The sequence below is a fragment of the Geotrypetes seraphini genome, chromosome 13, assembly GCF_902459505.1.
Source record: "Geotrypetes seraphini chromosome 13, aGeoSer1.1, whole genome shotgun sequence".
NCBI lineage: Eukaryota > Metazoa > Chordata > Amphibia > Gymnophiona > Dermophiidae > Geotrypetes > Geotrypetes seraphini.
In genome coordinates this window covers 74,276,476-74,295,899 of record NC_047096.1, presented here as the reverse complement: position 1 = coordinate 74,295,899, position 19,424 = coordinate 74,276,476, and the positions used below count along the sequence as shown (strand labels likewise).

General features: G+C 42.2%; 1 protein-coding gene across 6 annotated transcripts in view; it reads right to left on the bottom strand.

The window, feature by feature from the left end:
- Positions 1–19,424, bottom strand: part of HDAC5 (histone deacetylase 5) — a 205,341-nt gene that overhangs the window by 9,209 nt on the left and 176,708 nt on the right. For all 6 annotated transcript variants that reach the window (XM_033917883.1, XM_033917884.1, XM_033917880.1 and 3 more), the window contains 6 exons: positions 14,752–14,871; positions 14,388–14,485; positions 13,649–13,767; positions 12,982–13,115; positions 5,991–6,075; positions 5,550–5,703 (listed from right to left, as the gene is read on the bottom strand). In XM_033917883.1, the coding sequence (XP_033773774.1) occupies positions 5,550–5,703; positions 5,991–6,075; positions 12,982–13,115; positions 13,649–13,767; positions 14,388–14,485; positions 14,752–14,871 (710 nt within the window). The remainder of the gene's footprint in view (positions 1–5,549; positions 5,704–5,990; positions 6,076–12,981; positions 13,116–13,648; positions 13,768–14,387; positions 14,486–14,751; positions 14,872–19,424) is intronic.

Genomic DNA, 19,424 nt, shown 5'->3' with positions numbered 1-19,424 from the left:
CCCGGGCTGCAGAATGACCGATAGGAGTTGCTTTGACTCTGAGTCAGGTGGTTGCAAGCCTGTAGCTTGTAGGAAAAAGCAATACCAGCCCCAGAAGGAGTCTGCTTCGAGGCAGGTTTACCCGAGTGACAAACAACAAAGATGTTTTCCTTATATCCTCTGCAGCTGGCAAAATGGAGAGCTTGGTCAGATTGATTAGAATGAGGTGATGGAAAGAATGTGGACAAGACTTCTGACTTATAGAAGAATTTAGGATGAGCGTGAAGAGCAATTCTATTCTGGTAAAAATAAGATACATCTGGTAATGCTTGATTCTTCTGTTTATGGTTATAGCTACTAAAAAGATAGGCCTTTCTTTACTTAAATCCTTATGTGGAATACTAATGGCTCAAACAGTGAGACTACTAAACACTAAATTGAGGTCCCAGTTTGGCAACGATGGTTTTCAGAGGGGCATATGTTAAAAAGGTTCCTCTCACTCTGAAAGGGGTTTTCCATCAGCAGGTACGTGGTATGCAGCTATAGCAGGGATGAATGCAGACAGATGTCTTTAGTCCTGTTTTTGACAAATGAGAGAGGACCTTCAGAAGTGGACAAAGAAAAGGGTCTTGCATATAAGTTTGAATTCAATGAACAAAGTGATTCTACTTAAGCTGATATGAGTTTCATGTGAATGGATGTCTGGCTAGGGTTACCATAATGTCCTCTTAAGAAGACATGTCTTCTTTTTGGACTTCTTTAAATATGTCCTTCAGGTTGTTGGGGGTTTTGGGTGAGTTTTTTAAAAAACTTTTATAGGAAAATATCCTTTTTTTTCTTGTATGCGTCTTTGACCAACACACCCACCCACCTAATGAAATAAACAACCTCTGGCCTATTAGTCAGTCTGGACTAACTGCTGCTGATCTCCTCTGTTTCCCTTCTGGTTGAGTCTGTCAAAGGAATTTTGTTCATGCAGCACAACTTTAAGCAAATGTGTAAAGACTTTTACATGTATCTCAGAAGCCTGCTAGTTAATGAGGCATATCTGCTCTTTTGATACATATGCTTGGGCTCAGACTCAAATTCAAATCCCAAAGTTTTTGAAAAGTAGATTAGTGTCTACTGCTATACTGTACGTCAGTCACTGTTTGATGTATGTTCATTACTAAAAACCATTCACACATTTGCTACGATTAAACATGTCTTCAGCAAAGGTAGCAACCATTTTTATTTTTTGTGTTCTCTTTTCTGTCTCTCTACAAACATGATAACTAAGTCTGCCCACCATCATGGCCTCTTTCTTTTCCCAAGAAAGGAATGTGACCAATCACCTGCCACTCAATTTCCGTGCTGTTGGGAACATGCTCTTCAGACTGCAGTGAATACAGTCCCCCTGTGGTGTGAGAAGAGTTAGATGTTGACTGAAGGATACCTACTGAATTGTCAAAAGGACTAAGAGCTGCAAAAATCATATCATTCTGAGCTAATATGGAACTATAAGGATCACTTGAGCTCTGTCAATGCATATTTTCCGGAGTACTCTGAATTAGGGAAAATGGTGGAAAAACGCACAGCAGTTCTGTGTTTCATAAAACTGCAAAAGCATCGTAAGAGACTCTTTGACAGCTTGGAGAAATGGAACAGAAAAGAGAATATTTTGCATTTTTTGTACATGCAAAGAGATCTGTGGTTAGATAACCCCATTGTTGGAACAGGTGGCAAACAATTGTTAGTTACATCAAGAAACCATTTGTGGGGATCGAGTTGCTGACTGGGGGAGTTTGTTACTTGATTTTCTTGTCCTGGAAGGTAAACGTCTATAACAGAGGGACCATGCAGGAGGCCATATTTCTTCCTTCTGGTTTATTTATATAGAACATTCCTACTAGTCATATCTGATTAAAATGACTTGAGCATTGAGCCACGGTTTCAAAGCTCTTAAGTGAACTGAAAATTGTTCTGAGCTTGAGCATACTGTTGTGCAGATCTTCTTGACAGTTCAATAACATTTGAGTTGGTTAAATGAAGGAGATAAGCTCCCCTCCTCTGTGTTGATGAATCTGTAATGAGAATTCAGATTATAATTGGCTGGGTCAGTCCACCACGGACATGAAAGAGGAATGGATGATTTGAAGATGCTAATCCCAATGTCTCTTGAGATACCATTGGAGTAGTCTCGTAGGTAGTATTGTTAAAGAAAGGGCATGAATCGCAGCTGATGTATGCCTCAATAGTCCGAGTAAGTGGCGAGTAGTTGCCCACCATGCCTGGCTTAGAATGGAATTTGAGACATATAACGGTGGACACAGTTTGCAGGCAAAAATGCTTTTGCTTGTATCGAGTCTATCTGAGCTCCCAAGAAGAACTTGAATTGTGTTGGTGTGAGATTGGACTTCTTCTCGTTGATGAGAAAGCAAAAAGTTTGAGTTGAGGCTTGAGTGGAAAGAGGCAGATCTGTTCATTCTGAAGATCTTATTTGCTGATTGTGGTTTGTTTGGGTTTTTTGGTGCATTTGGAAAGAGCAGAGTTATATCTGATCAGAATGTGGCAAAAGAAAAAAACAAGATGGGGTGAGCACACTGGAGTGTAGGAACTCCCAAAGCTACAGGAGAGCCCCAACATATGGGAGCCATCAAGACACATCATCAAGCATGCCTGCACCAACCAGAAAGACTGCTTGTTGCAAGACTGATGGACTCGTATCTTTGTCAGATCTGACATAAGCCAGTCATCTAGGCAAAGAAAAACATAGTTCCAGCCAGACATTTTGTGAAAACTTTGTTGCCACTGAGAGTCCAAAAAGAAGAACTTTATATTAGCAATTACAATTTATGAAAGTAAAAACAGAGAGACTTCCAGTGATCTGGGTGAATAGGGATATGGTCATAGGCATCCTCCAGATCTAGAGAGACAAACCAATTGTTCCTGTCCAGAAAGAATAGAGGCTAAGGCGTTCATCTTAAAGTTCTCTTTCTTCAAAAACTGATTAGATGGACCATTCAGGTCTTTATCTGCCGTCATCTACTATGTTACTATAAGTCTAAAATGGTCTCAAACCTTCCCAATTTTGAGAGGGATGAAGAACTATCTGGAGTAAAAACCTTGAAGATGAACAGGAACTTCCCTTGATTGCACTGTTGTATAGAAGAGTCGTTCTTTCTTCCTCTACACTAATGTTGTGGCAAGGAGGAAGACTGTTGTGTTTCAAGGAACCTGAACTGAATAGGTCTGTGTAGAAATTTAGTCTGCATCCATGTTACATTAAGTTAAGAAGGATAATCCAAAACCCAATAAAGAAAACTGGAGTTTACTCAAAATTCCTCATATATATATATCAATGGACATGAGAGTAAACATATACAATACAGCCCGCTATTCATGCAGACCTCATACACCCAGGGCACTACTCAAATTACTTTCGTGTTCTTACTGGGGTGATGCATTCATCATTGGTCTGATTTTATATTTTGTCTTTTCTCTTGATCTTAAACTTATAATGAAAACAACTGTGTGCATTCAAATATACAAGAAGAAGCACTTCTGCCCGACGGTTACTGAACCGTTTCACTATCTAGTTTCTTCAGGGGCCGTGCCACTTCATAAATATATGCTCTTTAACACCACACAACATCCATTTCATATTACCTATAAAACAACAAATGCTATATTGAATACATTCAATGTGAAATATAAAATCAGACCGATGATGAATGCTCTACCCCACTATGTTACGAACCCATCAATCTTCAGATGGATTACTGCTCTCCCTAATGCTCCCTTTTAACTTCTCCTTCCCTGTCTATGTTGGCAGCCCTCTATCTTGCTTTACTCACTGTTCATTCTTTCTTGTAGTACTCCCCCTCCTTTTTTTATGTCTGCTCACCTTTACTCTGCCAGGCATTCTTTTTTATTCCTGAGATCTTTGCTTTAGAACTCATTCTCCGTTCCACTCATACGTAAAATTGAAATATTCTTATTATACCCCAGAAAGACTTAAAGCTATGTTTTCTGATTTGCTGCCGTTATATATTGGCATGGTTTACAGGACAAAGGTACTTTTTTTCCCACATTTGGTGGGAAACTTCAACCATTTAGCTCTATGATTCTGACTTCTCTTGGTTTGGGCCTGAAAGCAACTTTTTCCTTGGATTCTAAAGCTTGCTTGCTGAGCATCTATGATTGTCAAGGTCGCCAATGGCAGGTGCATTTAAAGCGCATGTGTCTGGCGGCAGCTAAATGTGCTCTTGCTGCAAAGTGGAAGCAATCTTATGGTCCCACTCTTCAGGGCTGGCTGTCTCAGCTTCAACATTTGGCAGAACTGGAGAAATTGACAGATAAACAACATGGTGGTTATGAGGCTACTCAAGAAGTTTGGACTCAAGTAGAGTTAATTTTTTTGAAACATGGGCCTCCTTTTATGAAACTGCAATAGCAGTTTCTAGCGTGGGGAGCCGCGCTGCTCCCGATGCTCATCGAGTTCCTATGAGCGTCAGGAGCAGCACGGGCCATTCAGCGTGGCTATTGCAGTTTGGTAAAAGAGGGGGTTAGAGTTGTAGAGCCTTAAACATATGCGTGATGTCATCATGGCAACGTCTGCGCACGGCTGGGTGCCTCAAGCCGTGGCCGCTACCTTTAGTGGACGTTTGAGAGACACTGAGCTGGAGGATGGCTCTGGGCACCCTGGCTTCATCGGATGACATCACCAGCAAGCGTGCCTGCATTTGACTGCTTGTCTACAGAGAATAAATGAACTAGAACCCTAAAACTGCAAGAGGAAATTACTGGAATAAAAAAGAAGACAGAAAGAGAGATGTTCAAATTACCCACTACACACTATTCTTGATTTTTACTGTACAAGGAGGTTTGGGTGACAGAAAACTTGACATTCCTAACTTCAAGGAACGATGTCCTTACTCTAATAATAATAATAATGACAGGAGCTGCCATACAACAAATTACGAGCAATTGGAAGAAATGGACGAGGCTTAATTATAGTTTTTGTTGGAATTCATTGTGTCCATGTGTATAAAATGGAAAGAATATTAGCCATTCAGAAAGGGAATTTTAAGAAATTTCAGGAGATTTGGGAGCCATTAGCAAAATACTGTAATGATTAATTGATGTTTTTCCCTATGTCATGCACATCCGGGAGGGGGGAGGATGGGGGTCTGTTAGATTAATAAATTTAGATATGTTGGGGTTCATTATAGAAATTTGATGTGATTGCATTGTGATTGTTCAGGAGGGAGGGGGGGACTAATTCTGTAATGGATATTAATAGAATATTAAGTGTGTGTTATTGATGTATAAAATGTGGTATTTACGGTTACACTTACTGTAAGTTTTGAAAATAATAAGATTTTGGAGAAAAAAACCCCCATTTGTACTGCTCACTGTGTGTGTACGTATAAATCACTGGAAAAGCAAAGAACATACACAGGATATACTGCGCAATCTCTACCCCCCCCCCCCCCTCACAATGAGAAACAGAAGAGTAGGCTGCCTAGTGCAGAGCTGGAATGAAATACTACACTGTCACTGTGTCTCTAACTGCTATGTAAGTTTACCTGGGAGTGCAGGTTGTGCTTCCCTGCTCTGCATCCACCGATAGCAATGCCATGGCGCTGACTGTTTCTGCCTCTTCTACCTCTCCCTTCTGGACTTCCAGCAAAGAGCTGCCAGTCATAGAAGCAAAGCGCTTCACTGAGCTCCAGTGTTTACCTATAGACATCAGAATGAATTAGAGGCCTGCTGAAACCTATCACAGTGAATTTCCGGAAGTTGGGGGAAGGATCTGAACAGAGGTAGCTGTGAGTTCCCTACAAACCCAGCACTTCTTCCTCATTCTGTATGGTATATCCCCTGCTGGAAGTATCAAAATCAACCCCAAACAATCACTGCAACAGAGCTAAGGTTACTATTCATTAGATTAACTCTTTAGATTAACTCTGAACCTGACAACCCCTCAGATACTAATACTAAGCAACTTGTTCCATGCGCTCACTTACTCTGGATTTCAATGACTTTCTCCAGTGTGGTCACTGCATTTAAGTTGGGTTTTTGCTGAAGAACAGACTGAGTGAGGGGATCCGGCTGTAAGAGAAAATGTCCGCATTACTGTTTCATATAGTAAAGTTACTCACCTGTAGCAAGTTTCTCGTAAACCAGTAGGACACGTATTCTTACATCTGAGCGATATCATTCTACAGAGCCTGTTGTGGAATATTGCCCCACATAATATCTCTTTTAGAGGCTTTTGGCAGCATCACACCGCACATTTCTGAGTGCCTTCCTGCCTGATGTTGACTCGCAGGACCATCAGAACAATGACATAATAATTGTCCCTACATTAAAAGTTTTTGGAATGCAATTTGGCCACAAATTAATAAATTGATGGAAAATCATGTAGCAATATCATATGATACAGTGTTATTTGGAATGATGATGAGAAAAAAAAGTCAAATTTCACCAGAAAATAACAAGCTTTTACTAGTCATGACAGGGGTTGCCATTCAGCATATAACCAATAACTGGAAGAATCATAGTAACCTTAATTATACATTTTGGTGGAATACAATTTGTCATATATTCAAAATGGAAAGAGCAATAGCAATACAAAGAGGGACATATCCTAAATTTATAAAAATATGGGGGCCATTGACAAAGTATTGTACTGAATGAATAGTAGGATTTATCTTCTTCTTTTTCTTGTCTTCTTTATGGCACACATGGAGGGGGGTAGTGAAAATAATTTTACATAACATGTTATAATATGGTATACAATATGTATAAGGTGATTGGAAAGTACTTGAAGGGTGGGGGATGGGGGAGGGGATAAAAAAAATTTGTTCAGAATATTATGTAATAGATATAAAAGTGATATTGTGTATTCATTAGTTGTAACTCAATATTTTGTACACTTCGTGTAAAATATGAAAATGAATAAAGAATTATAAAAAAAAAAGAACAATGACATAATCTAAGGAATACAACTCCTAAGGGAGGAGGAAGGGGATGTAAAAATACATGTTCTGCTGTCCTTGGAGAACAACTGCTACAGGTAAATAACTCGCAGGACCATCAGAACAATGACATAATCTAAGGAATACAACTCCTAAGAGAGAAGGAAGGGGATGTAAAAATACATGTTCTGCTGTCCTTGGAGAACAACTGCTACAGGTAAATAACTTTGCTTTTTCCAAGAACAAGCAGAACAGTATCTTACATCTGGGAGTCCCCAACTACCAGGCTGGTAGCAATATTTTTTTTCTAGGACAATAGGGTCTTACACAGGCAAGACCAACCAGAAACCAAACAACCTTAACATATATACAGATTGTTGTGGAGATTCAGCCTAGAACAGGGGAGTGTGTGGCACGGTGGTTAGAGCTACAGCCTCAGCACCCTGAGGTTGTGGGTTCAAATCCCATGCTGCTCCTTGTGACTCTGAGCAAGTCACTTAATCCCCCATTGCCCTAGGTACATTAGATAGAGTGTGAACCCACCGGGACAGATAGGGAAAAATGCTTGAGGACCTGAATGTAAACCACTTAGGCTATAAATACTAAAAATAAATAAAAATGGGATTAAGAGGGTGGTTAGATTCTAGATCCTGAACAAATTCTGCAGGATTGTCCGGCCAAACCAGATGTCACGTCGGATATGCTGTCCAAGGCAGTAAGCCCGTTCTACAGAAAACTTCACTGGTTGCCAATGGAGGCAAGGGTCATCTTCAAGTTCGCCTGCCTTTGCTTCAAAACCTTAATGGGTTTATCCCCAATTTACCTGTCGCATCATTTTGTGTTCCCAGGCACCGCTTGCACACGTAGTGCCTATCTGTTTGCCTTCCCCTCCCTGAAGGGCTGTGTCTATAAGAGATTCCTTGATAGAACACTGTCATTCCAAGCTGGCAAATGGAATAAATGTCTAACCACCCTCATTACAAGTGCTCCCTCCTACCAATTCTTTGATAAATTTCTCTAACTCCATCCCACCTCGCTATATCACTGAATTACCAACTGTATCCCTGATATATTTCCGGTTATACCTATCCTCTCTCAGCTTACTAATGTAATCGAACTTTGTTACCAATGTACTTGACAATATTTTCTGTAACATCACTGTATATGTACAGTCTCTTCCTCTGTAAACCGCTCTGAACTACTTGTGGTACTGCGGTATACGAAGTTATTATTATTATTATTAATACGATGTGAATGTGTGGACTGAAGACCACATTGAAGTTTGCAAATCTCTTCAATGAAGGCTGATCTCAAGTTCTAAAGACACAGGCATGGCTCTGTCATTGTGATCTGTGATGTGGCATGCCAGGGTCATCCCTGCTTGGGTAAAATGCAATCTGCCAGCAAACTGGATAAGATGCGTTTCTCAATAGTTGCCCCAATCCTGTTGGGCCAAAAGAAACAAGAAGCTGGGAAAACTGTCTATAAACCTTAGTCCAAGCCAGACAAAAGGTCAAAGCTCACTTGTAGGCCAAGGTATGGAAGTGCATTTTCGCCAACATGAGCACAAGGTTTTGGGAAGAATATTGGCAGGACAACCGACTAGTTAAGATGGAACTCCGACACTACCTTAGAAAGAAACTTGGGATGTGTGCAGAGAACTACTCTGTTGTGATGATGTCAAAGGAGGATCAGCTATTAGAGAACAGGAAAAGAAGAGACCAAGCCTTGGACTACTTTAATAAGTACAACAAAAAGAGGCACTGGAGATGTCACAGCCAACCGATGGTCACGAATCTGTTTTTACATATTTTAGTTATCTTCAAATAAAAGACTCTTTATTGGAAAACCATGTTGCGCTCTCCTATGATACTGTTTTATGGCTATGAGAAAAAGAGTCAAATATTGTCACATAATAATAAACTTTTATTAGTCATGACAGGGGTTGCCATTCAACATATTACCAATAATTGGAAAAATCATAAGAATCTTAATTACACATTCTGGTGGAATTCGTTGTGCCATATTTTTAAGATGGAAAGAGTAATAGCAGTACAAAAAGGGACATATAATAACTTTATAAAGATATGGGGGCCATTGGAAAAATATTGTGATGAATAGACATCATTTCTTTTCTGTTCCTTTCTTAGTTTTATCTAACACACTCAAGGGGGGAGGGTGGATTTGGGATGTCATTAAATACAAGATGTTATAATATGTTGTATAATATTGCATATTCTATTTTAATTGAGGATGGGATGAAGGGGGGGAGGGGGGGAGTTTTACACTATTAAATTTCATGTGCTAGATAATATAGTGCTATACTGAAATTATTTTTATGATATATTTTTATGCACTTATTGTTTGATTTAAAAATGAATAAAGATTAAAAAAAAAAAAAAAAAGACTCGTGACCATCAGTTAGCTATGACATCTCCATAAGATCAGCTACTAGGGCATGAAGCTCACTGACCCTACAAGCTGAAGTTACTGCTATCAAAAATAAGACCTTCCAGGTCAGGTATTTCAGGAGACAAAAGGAGCTTTCATTACCTGAATGAGGACGATGCTGCGGTAACTATGGTAGGGAGCTTTGTCAATAGCAAACCTCTCATGAATCAAACAATTAAGAGTCTGAACAGAGATGGGCTTAGCTCCTATACAATGATGGTAAGCACTTAAGTGCACTGATGAGAACCCTTACAGCGTTGAGAGGAGCAGGAAGTATTCAAGCAGTTTTGGTTTAGGACAAGTCTGAGGATCTAGGGCCTTGCCCTCACACAGAGCAAACCGCCTCCATTTTAAAATGTAACATTTCTTTCTGTAATCTTTTCTGGAAGCTTTTGCAGACATCCTTAGGCAGCTGAAGGGATGCAAATTCGACATTCTCAACATCCAGGGTTGGAGGGTCAGGGACTAGAGCTTGAGATGCAGAAGTGACTCCTCATTCTGCGTGGTTCTTTGGAGGGCATGATGAGGATCATGGTTCCCCAGCTCTGCTTGAGTTTCAGCAATCTTCCCTATCAGAGGGGTAGAAGGACATGATTACAGAAGACCCTCTGCCCAATAGAAGAGGAAGGCATCCAATATTGTCTGCTGTGTGACTTAAGTCTGGAGCAAAACTGAGGGACCTTGTTCTTAAGATGAATGGCAAAAAGATCCACCGAGGGAGTGCCCCATTCTTGGAAGATCTTGTGTGCTACACCCATACTGAAGAAGTACTTGTGTGGTTCATTACCCTGCTCAGTCTGTTGTCTTTGCATGCCATACACGTAGCTCTGAGCACCATGCCATGGGCCTGTGTTTGGAGAAGAATGTTGGTAGAACTGATTGGTTAAGAAGATGCTCTGACACCACCTTAGGAAAGAACTTAGGATGAGTGCAGAGAACTATTCTGTTATGATGAAACTGTGTAAGGTAGAGCTGAAGCTCACTGACCACCACCAAAAATAAAACCTTTCCGATGACAGGAATCAAGTGGCTCTAAAGGAGGATAATTTTGAGGTTTCATGACCCAGTAGGAGGTCTGATGGGGGACTTTGCTTAATGCTATTAAGACAGACATAGAGGGGGGATAATGAAAATAATATCTACATAATATGTTATAATATGTTATACAATATGTATGAATGAAAAATAATAAAAGGGTGGGGGGAGGGAGAGGGGATAAAAATATATTTAGAATATGATGTATAAGATACAAAAATGATATTGTGTATTTATCAATTGTAATTTAAAATTTTGTACACTTTATGTAAAATTTGAAAATATTATATTAAAGTAATAAAAGGGTGGGGGGAGGGTGAGGGGGAAAATCAAACTTAGATAAATAATGTATTAGATATAAAAGTGATACTATGTATTTATCAATTGTATTTTAATATTTTGTACACTTTATGTAAAATTTGAAAATAAAAAATAATGGGAAAAAAAGACAGACATGGGGGAAGAAGCCAATGCTTACCCTAAGATCGGTAGCATGAACAATTGCTACTATTTGGGGTTTTGCCAGGTACTTCTGACCTGGATTGGCCACTGTGGAAACAAGATACTGGACTAGATGGACCACTGGTCTGACCCAGTAAGGCTATTCTTATGTTCACTAGTCCTGGAGCTTCTGACTCTCTTGACAGCGGACTGGATCACCAAGGAGTGGTGGGGCAACTGGGCCTTCTTGAATCCGGGAATCTTTTGGATCTTAAGGACAACCTGCACAGAGGGGGGGAGGGGAGGTCTCTCAATTGAATCTGTGCTTCCTTGCGGATGTGTGGAGGGATATGGTGGCCACATCCCTAGTGGGAGAGTCATAGTTCAGAATGGTCAATAACTCTGCCCTAGGTTCCTCCTTGGTCTCCAACTTAAAAGGGATAGCAGCTGCCACCTCTTGACAAAACTGGTGAAGAGACCCTCAGGAGGAAACTCCTGTGGATGAGAGGGATCCGAGGGTAAGCCATAAGACCTTTCCTCTGAAAAGTAGTCTGGCTCTTTGTCAGAATCCCACGACTGGTCAGTCTTAGACTCAAAGAACTCCTCCTGGGAGAAATGAGTCTTCAATGGCCAGGTGGTCAGGGTGCCCAGATATGGATCCACCACCTGACCCTGAGGAAGCTTCCTCCCCCAATGTCGAGCAGGATACCAAATGGGATAACCCACACTTTGATGCTTGCCAAAGCAACAGCAATGGAGACTGCACTCTAGACAAGATCTGGGACTCTAAAGAGGGCTGGAGCTATGTTGTGACTGGAAAAGCACCTTTGGATGTCAATGCCTCTGCTGCTGCAGCAAGTAATTCAGTTCTCCCACAGCATAGCCCAGAAGCAGTTGTCAAGGAAAGCCATTGGCAAAAATGGGGCCAGTGTTGGTTTGGTGACAGCCTAAGAACTTTTCAGTGCCAAATCAAAGTCTGAGCCTGGCTGGAAGGTAGCTGCAGCATCGGCATCTCCTCAAGGTGGGAGAGCACTCCTCTCAACGCTTCTCGGGGTAACTGAGACACCGATGCCCAGGTGCTCCTGGCATTGCACTTTGAGATGGACTGATGCTTGCTCTTCTTGGGCATACTTCAGTATCAAGTATCAGAGTCCTGCGATATTGATGAAGATACCGTTGAAGCTTCACATCACCTTTGTGTCGGTTCCAATTCAGACTGGTCCCAAGGTCCTAACACAATGCCCGATGTCGAGGCAGGGAGAAGACTTCCTCAGTAGCTGTACACTCTGTGTTGGAAAAAGCCGCCTCGGCCATCAGGGCTGTTGCTTCCAATGCCATTGTCAATGGACCAGACTTTGGAGCTTCCTGGCTCTCATATGCAAGCAGAAGACACAGGTATGAGCACTGTGATCTGGCCCCAAGCACTGGGGACACAAGTTATAGGGCCAGAGATGACTCAATCACATTGAGAACAATGCTTAAAGTCACTGAAAATCTTGTGAGACATGGAAAGAAGGCAGTCCATGCCAAAACAATTGGTCAAATGTGAGGGTGATAAAAAGACCCCCCCCACCCCAACACACACACATACACACAAAAAGTCAATGCAACCCAGCCAGAACTCAGGCCTAAGAGGGCCCAGGAAGCCAAAAACCTAAAGAAACTTAGAACAGGAGGACACAAATGACCAAGGACACTTAAGGGGAGAATTAAAAAAAAGAAGAAAAAAGGGTCTTGGTGCGACAGGGAAGGCACCAAGACACAAATGAAATCAAATGTTGCTGAGGAGAGATTAAAACCACAACCTCTCTTCTCTGGGGAAAAATGAAGACTGCTCATGTGTCAGGCAAGAAGGCACTGCACATGTGTGGTGGGATGCTGCTAAAGAGGCAGAGCGCTGGGCAGCATCTGTACCGAGCTCAGTCGATGACATATGGGCCTACTTGGCCTCAGAGAAAGAGATATTACACTGTGCAATGTTCCATGCTGGGCTCTGTGAGATGATGTCACCTAGATATAAGACACACTGCCCTGTTTGTCCTTGGAGAAAGAAAAAGAATCATGGAAGATTATGATATAGGACACATGATCAGCACAGTAGGCAGCTTACCTCAATACCTAGCAAGGCGGAGACACAGGCTTCTGATGCATCGCAAATAGCTGTGAGGTCATGACCTCCCTCTAATGCCAGCACCACGCGCCCACAGGCCAGTTTCATTAGCTGCTTGGTCAGGTGCCCAAAACCTGGGAAGAGAGGGTGTGGGTGGGGGATCCTTCATGAGAATTCAAAACAAGAATGACCACTTTCACCCAACAATCAGAGATATCAGAGAGCTTGTCCATTTCTACTGATGCTTGTCTACAAAGTGTCCCCTAGTATGGTGGGATCAAAGTGCTCAGTGCATTTTGATGATGGGAATGATACAGGAAGCAATCTTGGCATTCTATATTGTGACACAAATAGTTTTGGGAGGTTTTCTGACCGATGACTGAGGTGATTTCCTTGGGTAAGGTTTGCTATAAGATTTATCTTGCCAGCCCACCCGTTTTGCTGAGGTCTTTTTCCTCCATTTAAATAAACAAAAAATTACATTAGTTGTTGAAACATTTACAATAAGACATTGAGTCCATTGAGTCTTATGTGAATCTGTATAGCAATATATTTCTGTGGATCCTGTCCTTTTCTTGGTTGACATATTCTATATTGTATGCCTTTCCTGTTCAGATCCACTAAATGGCTTGCCTCCCTCAGTATGTGTGGATCCAGGCACACTCACATTTGGCCGTAACTGAATAACCACCAAGTGGAGATAGGTGGCCCTCAACCGCATCAAAGCCAGCAGACACCAGAACTACATCTGGAGAAAACTCTTCCGCTATCGGCATCACCACAGTCCTGTGAGAAATGGAAGAGGGAACAGGGGAGAACAGCCATCATGAGCACAGGTGAGTAGAGAATCTTATCCATTACAGCACACAAAAAGGGGTGGCCAGAGGAAAATAAATGCATAATCAACAATACACTTTCACAAGAATGGATAATCAAAAGGGTACTGTAATAGTATTGGAACGTGAGCACATAGACCAATCTTTGGATCTCTGAGACGCTGTTGGCGTCCGATTTAAAGTGGGATCGGATTTGTTACACCCTGAGGCAGCTTTATAATGAAATGCTGGCCACCGTTGGTGTACCGATCTTGATGAAAGAAAGATAAGTTTTTTTGTCTTCTATTCTACACTAAAGTTTCAAAAGGATTGGAAACTAGCACTTTGGTTGAACCACTTTTACTAGGAGGTTTTTGGCCAGTGAAGTGACTGCTCGAACACCGTTATTCCACCTTGGTGGAGGTGGGCGGGCCCCTGTCTGAGGCCTTTTTTCCTCCATTAAGATTGGTCTATGTGCTCACGTTCAAATACTATTACAGTACCCTTTTGATTATACCAGGGAGCATAGCAAACTCATGCCACAAGTCAATGCAGAAAGCTTCTGACTTCATTGCTGAGCTCTGCCATTACCTGAATGCAGACAGATATTCCACATCGCCTATCGGAGGGTCCACACCACCTGTCCATGCTATATTAACGTTGTAGCCAACTCCCATTCCAGCCCCCACCTAAAAAAGGCAGGAAAGGAGCGTGATCTATATGAATAAAGGCAAGCGGATTCTTCTGTGAGCCACTGCTGGATCAAAGGCAAAAAGGATCCCCAACATAGGAACATACTAAACGAGGCAGATAAAGACCAAAGAAGCCCATTCAGTCTTCCCAGAATAGATTTGTCCTTTTGGTAGACAGCAATGGCACTGCTAAGTGCTTTGTAGCCCCAAGGTATTGGCAGCCCTTCTTAGCTTTGCCATCCCATGTCCCAGCTGGGACTTACCTCCTCGGGAGCCCCACTTCCTGGAAAGAAGTTGCCATTATCATAGCGATGCAGAGAGATGTAGAGAACGCTGGAGTCACTATAGAAGGCTTGCTGTGTGCCATTTCCATGGTGGATATCCTAAGGGTGCAAACATGGATCCATATTTAGAGTTATGATGAAACATTTTCAATATGGCTAAGGAAGCTTGGTGAAAGCTTCAATTCCCCCTATCCCTGCCAGTGGCTGAACGTGAAAGCACCAGTGAAACGCAATGCAGCAGATCAGAGAGTGTGCAAAGGCTTGTGTGAATGGGAGTCTCCCAGCTGTTTGACTGAACTGTGCATCCCTGCTGAAACCTTGCCCCTCTATATGATACTAAACATTAAAGAAGAAATATCCACAGCAATCATTTGATAATGGAGTTTGCATGGTGAAGAATGGATGATGATGTATAGTGAAGGGAACAGCACAATTCCATTAACATTAACACACAGCAGCGCACACAGAGATGAGAAAAGCCTGCAAAAACCAAGGATCGCTAAAATTACCAGTTAATTTCTCTATCCAAGTTCCAGGGTAGGCGCATTGGTTTTAAGTCTTACCTGTTAATTTTCTTTCCCTTAGTCCCACCAGACCAGTCCAAAACCTGAGCTTTATGTTGGGGAACCAGCGGATGGAGACAGAGAAAAAAGAAATCCTGCACGTTCCACCCAATAAAGACACCATGCAGCTTTAGATGTTCAGTATTTTGAATGACAAAAAGAATGGACCATCTGTTTTCCATTTTGCTCGAGTTGATGTTTTTAAAAATACACATTGCCAGTTTAAAAAAAAAAAAAAAAAGTTATAAACTGTCAAGAGAATGGCGAGCTATCTGGTATTTGTGACCTGGATTGGCCACTTTTGGAAATAGGATAGTGGGCTGGATAAACCATTGATCTAACCTAGTATGGCTATTCATATTTTGGTAGCTCGGCTTACTGGACCCACATTAGAAAGGGAACATATATATCTATCTGGATTTTATATATAGATATCTGGATTTTATATATAGATAGAAGATAGATAGATAGATATACCCCAATAGATGTAGATGTATTGCACCCCACTCCCTCTCCTCCTTGTACTCCTTCCTCCAAAAATATTCACTGTATTGGAGGGGTGGGGAAGGAGAAGGGAGAGAAGCCTCAGCTTCAGACCCCTGGCTGGCTCCTAGATTTAATAAAGAATTTATTAAGGCCTATACCTATATATCCAATATATTTATAGGTGTAGGCCTCAACAAATTCTTTATTAAATCTAGGAGCCAGCCAGGGATCTGAAGCTGAGGCTTCTCTCGCTTCTCCTTCCCCACCTCTCCAATACTGTTCACAGTGAATATTTTGGGAGGGAGGGATACAAGGAGGGGAGGGAGTGGGGGTGCAATCAAGGCAACTGTATATGATTCCTTGGCCAGAGGGGACCCCATGCCTGGTACAGAGCTTTGAGGGTCCCCTCACAAATTTCTGTCATGGAACTCATCCATGCCTAGTACCAGCTCTAGCAGTTGAACATTCCAAAAACTGACATTTTCATATCACTAAATAGAAAATAAAACTATTTTTCTACCTTTCTTGTCTGGTCATTTGATTTTTTTTTTAAATCTTATTGGTCCCTTTTCTGGTTTCTTCTTCTGTTTTCTCTTAACTTTCTTGCCAAGGTCTTCTGTCCATATGAGATTTCTTCCCTCTTTGCTCCTGTCCCTATCTTGCTCCCATGTTCACCATCTTCCTCCAACATCTTCATTCTGTATCCCTACCCTCATTCATTCACTATCACCTTTTTGTGTCTCTATTCACCCCACCCATGTCAATTTCATCCATCTCCCTGATCCTATGCTCTCCACCATGTCCAGCATTTCCCTTCTGTGTCCCACCACTCACCACCCTCTCCACAATTCAGCACTGGTCCTCTGTGCCTCTACCCTCTCCCTGTCCAGCATTCCCCCCTATGTCCATGTCCCTAGGCTCCCTCCATGCCCACTACAAGAGGGTGCCGAACAGTTTTCAGCCCAACTTCCTAAATTCTGAGTGTTATTTTGCCACTGTAGCTGAAAAGTATTATTTTATTTTGCAAAGTGCCAATTTGCAGAATTGTAATGCTATGTTTTTGCATTGTTTCAGATCTTTGACTAAGCCATGTCAATGAAAAGTGTGGAATTTTCAAGTATGGAACTCCAAGCCATCAAAGTTCCTATTCCTGTAGAAGAAAACTCCAAAGAAAACATTGAGTGACAAATGCCCATCATATTCCACAGTGAAGAAGCAAACTTTCAGTGTGGAGATTCTGACACTGAAGATGGAGCAAGATCTTTGAGGCCTCAAACAATGTCAACTGCCACTGTATCGTGCTATGGTGCGCCCGCACCTGGAGTACTGTGTTCAGTTCTGGTCGCCGTACCTCAAGAAGGACATGGAGGTACTTGAGAGGGTCCAGAGAAGAGCAACTAAGCTAATAAAGGGCATGGAGGACCTCTCATATAATGACAGACTGAAAAAGCTGGGGCTTTTCTCCCTGGAAAAGCGGAGACTTAGAGGAGACATGATAGAAACCTTCAAGATCATGAAGGGCATAGAAAAAATAGACAGGGACAGATTTTTCAAATTAAGGGGATCAACAAGTACAAGGGGGCACTCAGAGAAATTGAAAGGGGAGAAGTTTAGAACAAACGCTAGGAAGTTCTTTTTCACACAGAGAGTGGTGGATACATGGAACGCGCTACCAGAGGATGTGATAAACAGGAGCACGCTACAGGGGTTCAAAGAAGCTTTGGATAGGTACTTGGAAGACAAAGGGATTGAGGGGTACAGATAAGAGTAAAGGTAGATTAAAGGGATGGGATTAGAGGTAAGTTACAAAATTAATCAGGGACCACTGTTCAGGCACTAGGCCTGATGGGCCGCCGCGGGAGCGGACCGCTGAGCAAGATGGACCTCTGGTCTGACTCAGCGGGGGCAACTTCTTATGTTCTAGCTCCTGGAATTGTTCACCATGTCCACGACTTGATTTTGGCAGATCGGCGAATATCAGCTAAAACAATTTCTGAGACACTACAGACATCTACAAGCAGCTGGGTATGCAGAAGCTGCCAGCCAAGTAGATGCCCAAATGTTTGAATGCTGACAAGAAATAACATTGAGCGAATGGTGCATTTTGCAGCATTTTCAGTGATCTGGTGCCAGCATTTTGGAATAAGAACAAAAGAATAGCCTTACTGGGTCAGACCAAAGGTCCAACAAGCCCAGTAGCCCATTCTCACTGTGGCCAATCCAGGTCACTAGTACCTGGCCAAAACCCAAAGATTAGCAACATTCTATGCTACCAGATCCAGGGCAAGCAGTGGCTCTCTCAATAACAGACTATGGGCTTTTCCTCCAGGAACTTGTCCAAACCTTTCTTAAAACCAGCTACGCTATCCACTCTTACCACAACCTCAGGCAATGCGTTCCAGAGCATAACTATTCTCTGAGTGAAAAAATATTTCCTCCTATTGGTTTTAAAAGTATTTCCCTGTAACTTCATCGAGTGTCCCCCTAGTCTTTGGAATTTCTGACAGTGTGAAAAATAGATCCACTTGTACCTGTTCTACTCCACTCAGGAGTTTGTAGACTAGTTACTGTTGATGAAACGTGGTTACACCACTATGATCCTGACAAAGCAACAGTCCATGCAATGGCAGCACTTAGGTTCTCCAATGCCAAAGAAATTCAAGACCCAAAAGGCAGCAGGAAAGGTCATGGCCACAGTGTTCTGGGATTAGGAAGGCTTGCTGTGCCGAATAAAGGAGGCATTGAAAAAAGAAGGAGAGGGATGCTGTGGAAAGGAGTTCCCATTTTACAAGACAATGCACCTGCTCACAAGGTTGGCAAAACGATGGATGTTTTGATGCTTCGACCATCCACCCTACTCACCCGATCTTGCTTCATCTGACTATTTTCTGTTTCCAAACCTTAAGAAGAGTTTGAAAGGGCGAGAATTTTCAGATGATTCCGAGGTGACTGCAGCAGCGTAACAGCATTTCAGTGACCAGAAACATAGAAACATGACGGCCCATCTAGTCTGCCCAAACTAATGGCCCACCCCCTAACTACCTCCATGAAGAGATCCCACGTGCCAATCCCATCTTTTCTTAAAATCTGGCACGCTGCTGGCCTCAATTACCTGTTGTGGAAGATTATTCCAGCGGTCAACCACCCTTTTGGTGAAGAAATATTTTCTGGTGTCGCCATGAAATCTCCCACCCCTGATTTTCAACGGATGCCCTCTTGTTGCCGTGGGTCCTTTAAGGAAAAAGAGATCCTCTTCCACCGCGATACGGCCTGTGACATATTTGAACGTCTCCATGTCTCCCCTCTCCTCTCATCAGTGTATTTTTTCTGGTAGGGTTACAGAAACTTCAGACATAGTGTGCCAAGTGTGTTGAACTTAGGGGTGAATATGCAGATTAATGTGTAAATTCCATGGCTCCACGTCATTCGCTTCTTGGTTGGGCTGCGAACTTTTCAGCACACCCTCGAATCTCTCTTCTGTGTCACAATCCCTGCCTATGTTCGGTTTCTCTCTCTCTATGCTCCCCACCCAACATGGCCCAGCATCTTTCCTATTCTTCCCACATGGTCCAGTATCTGTCTCTCCTCACCACTCAGCATCCA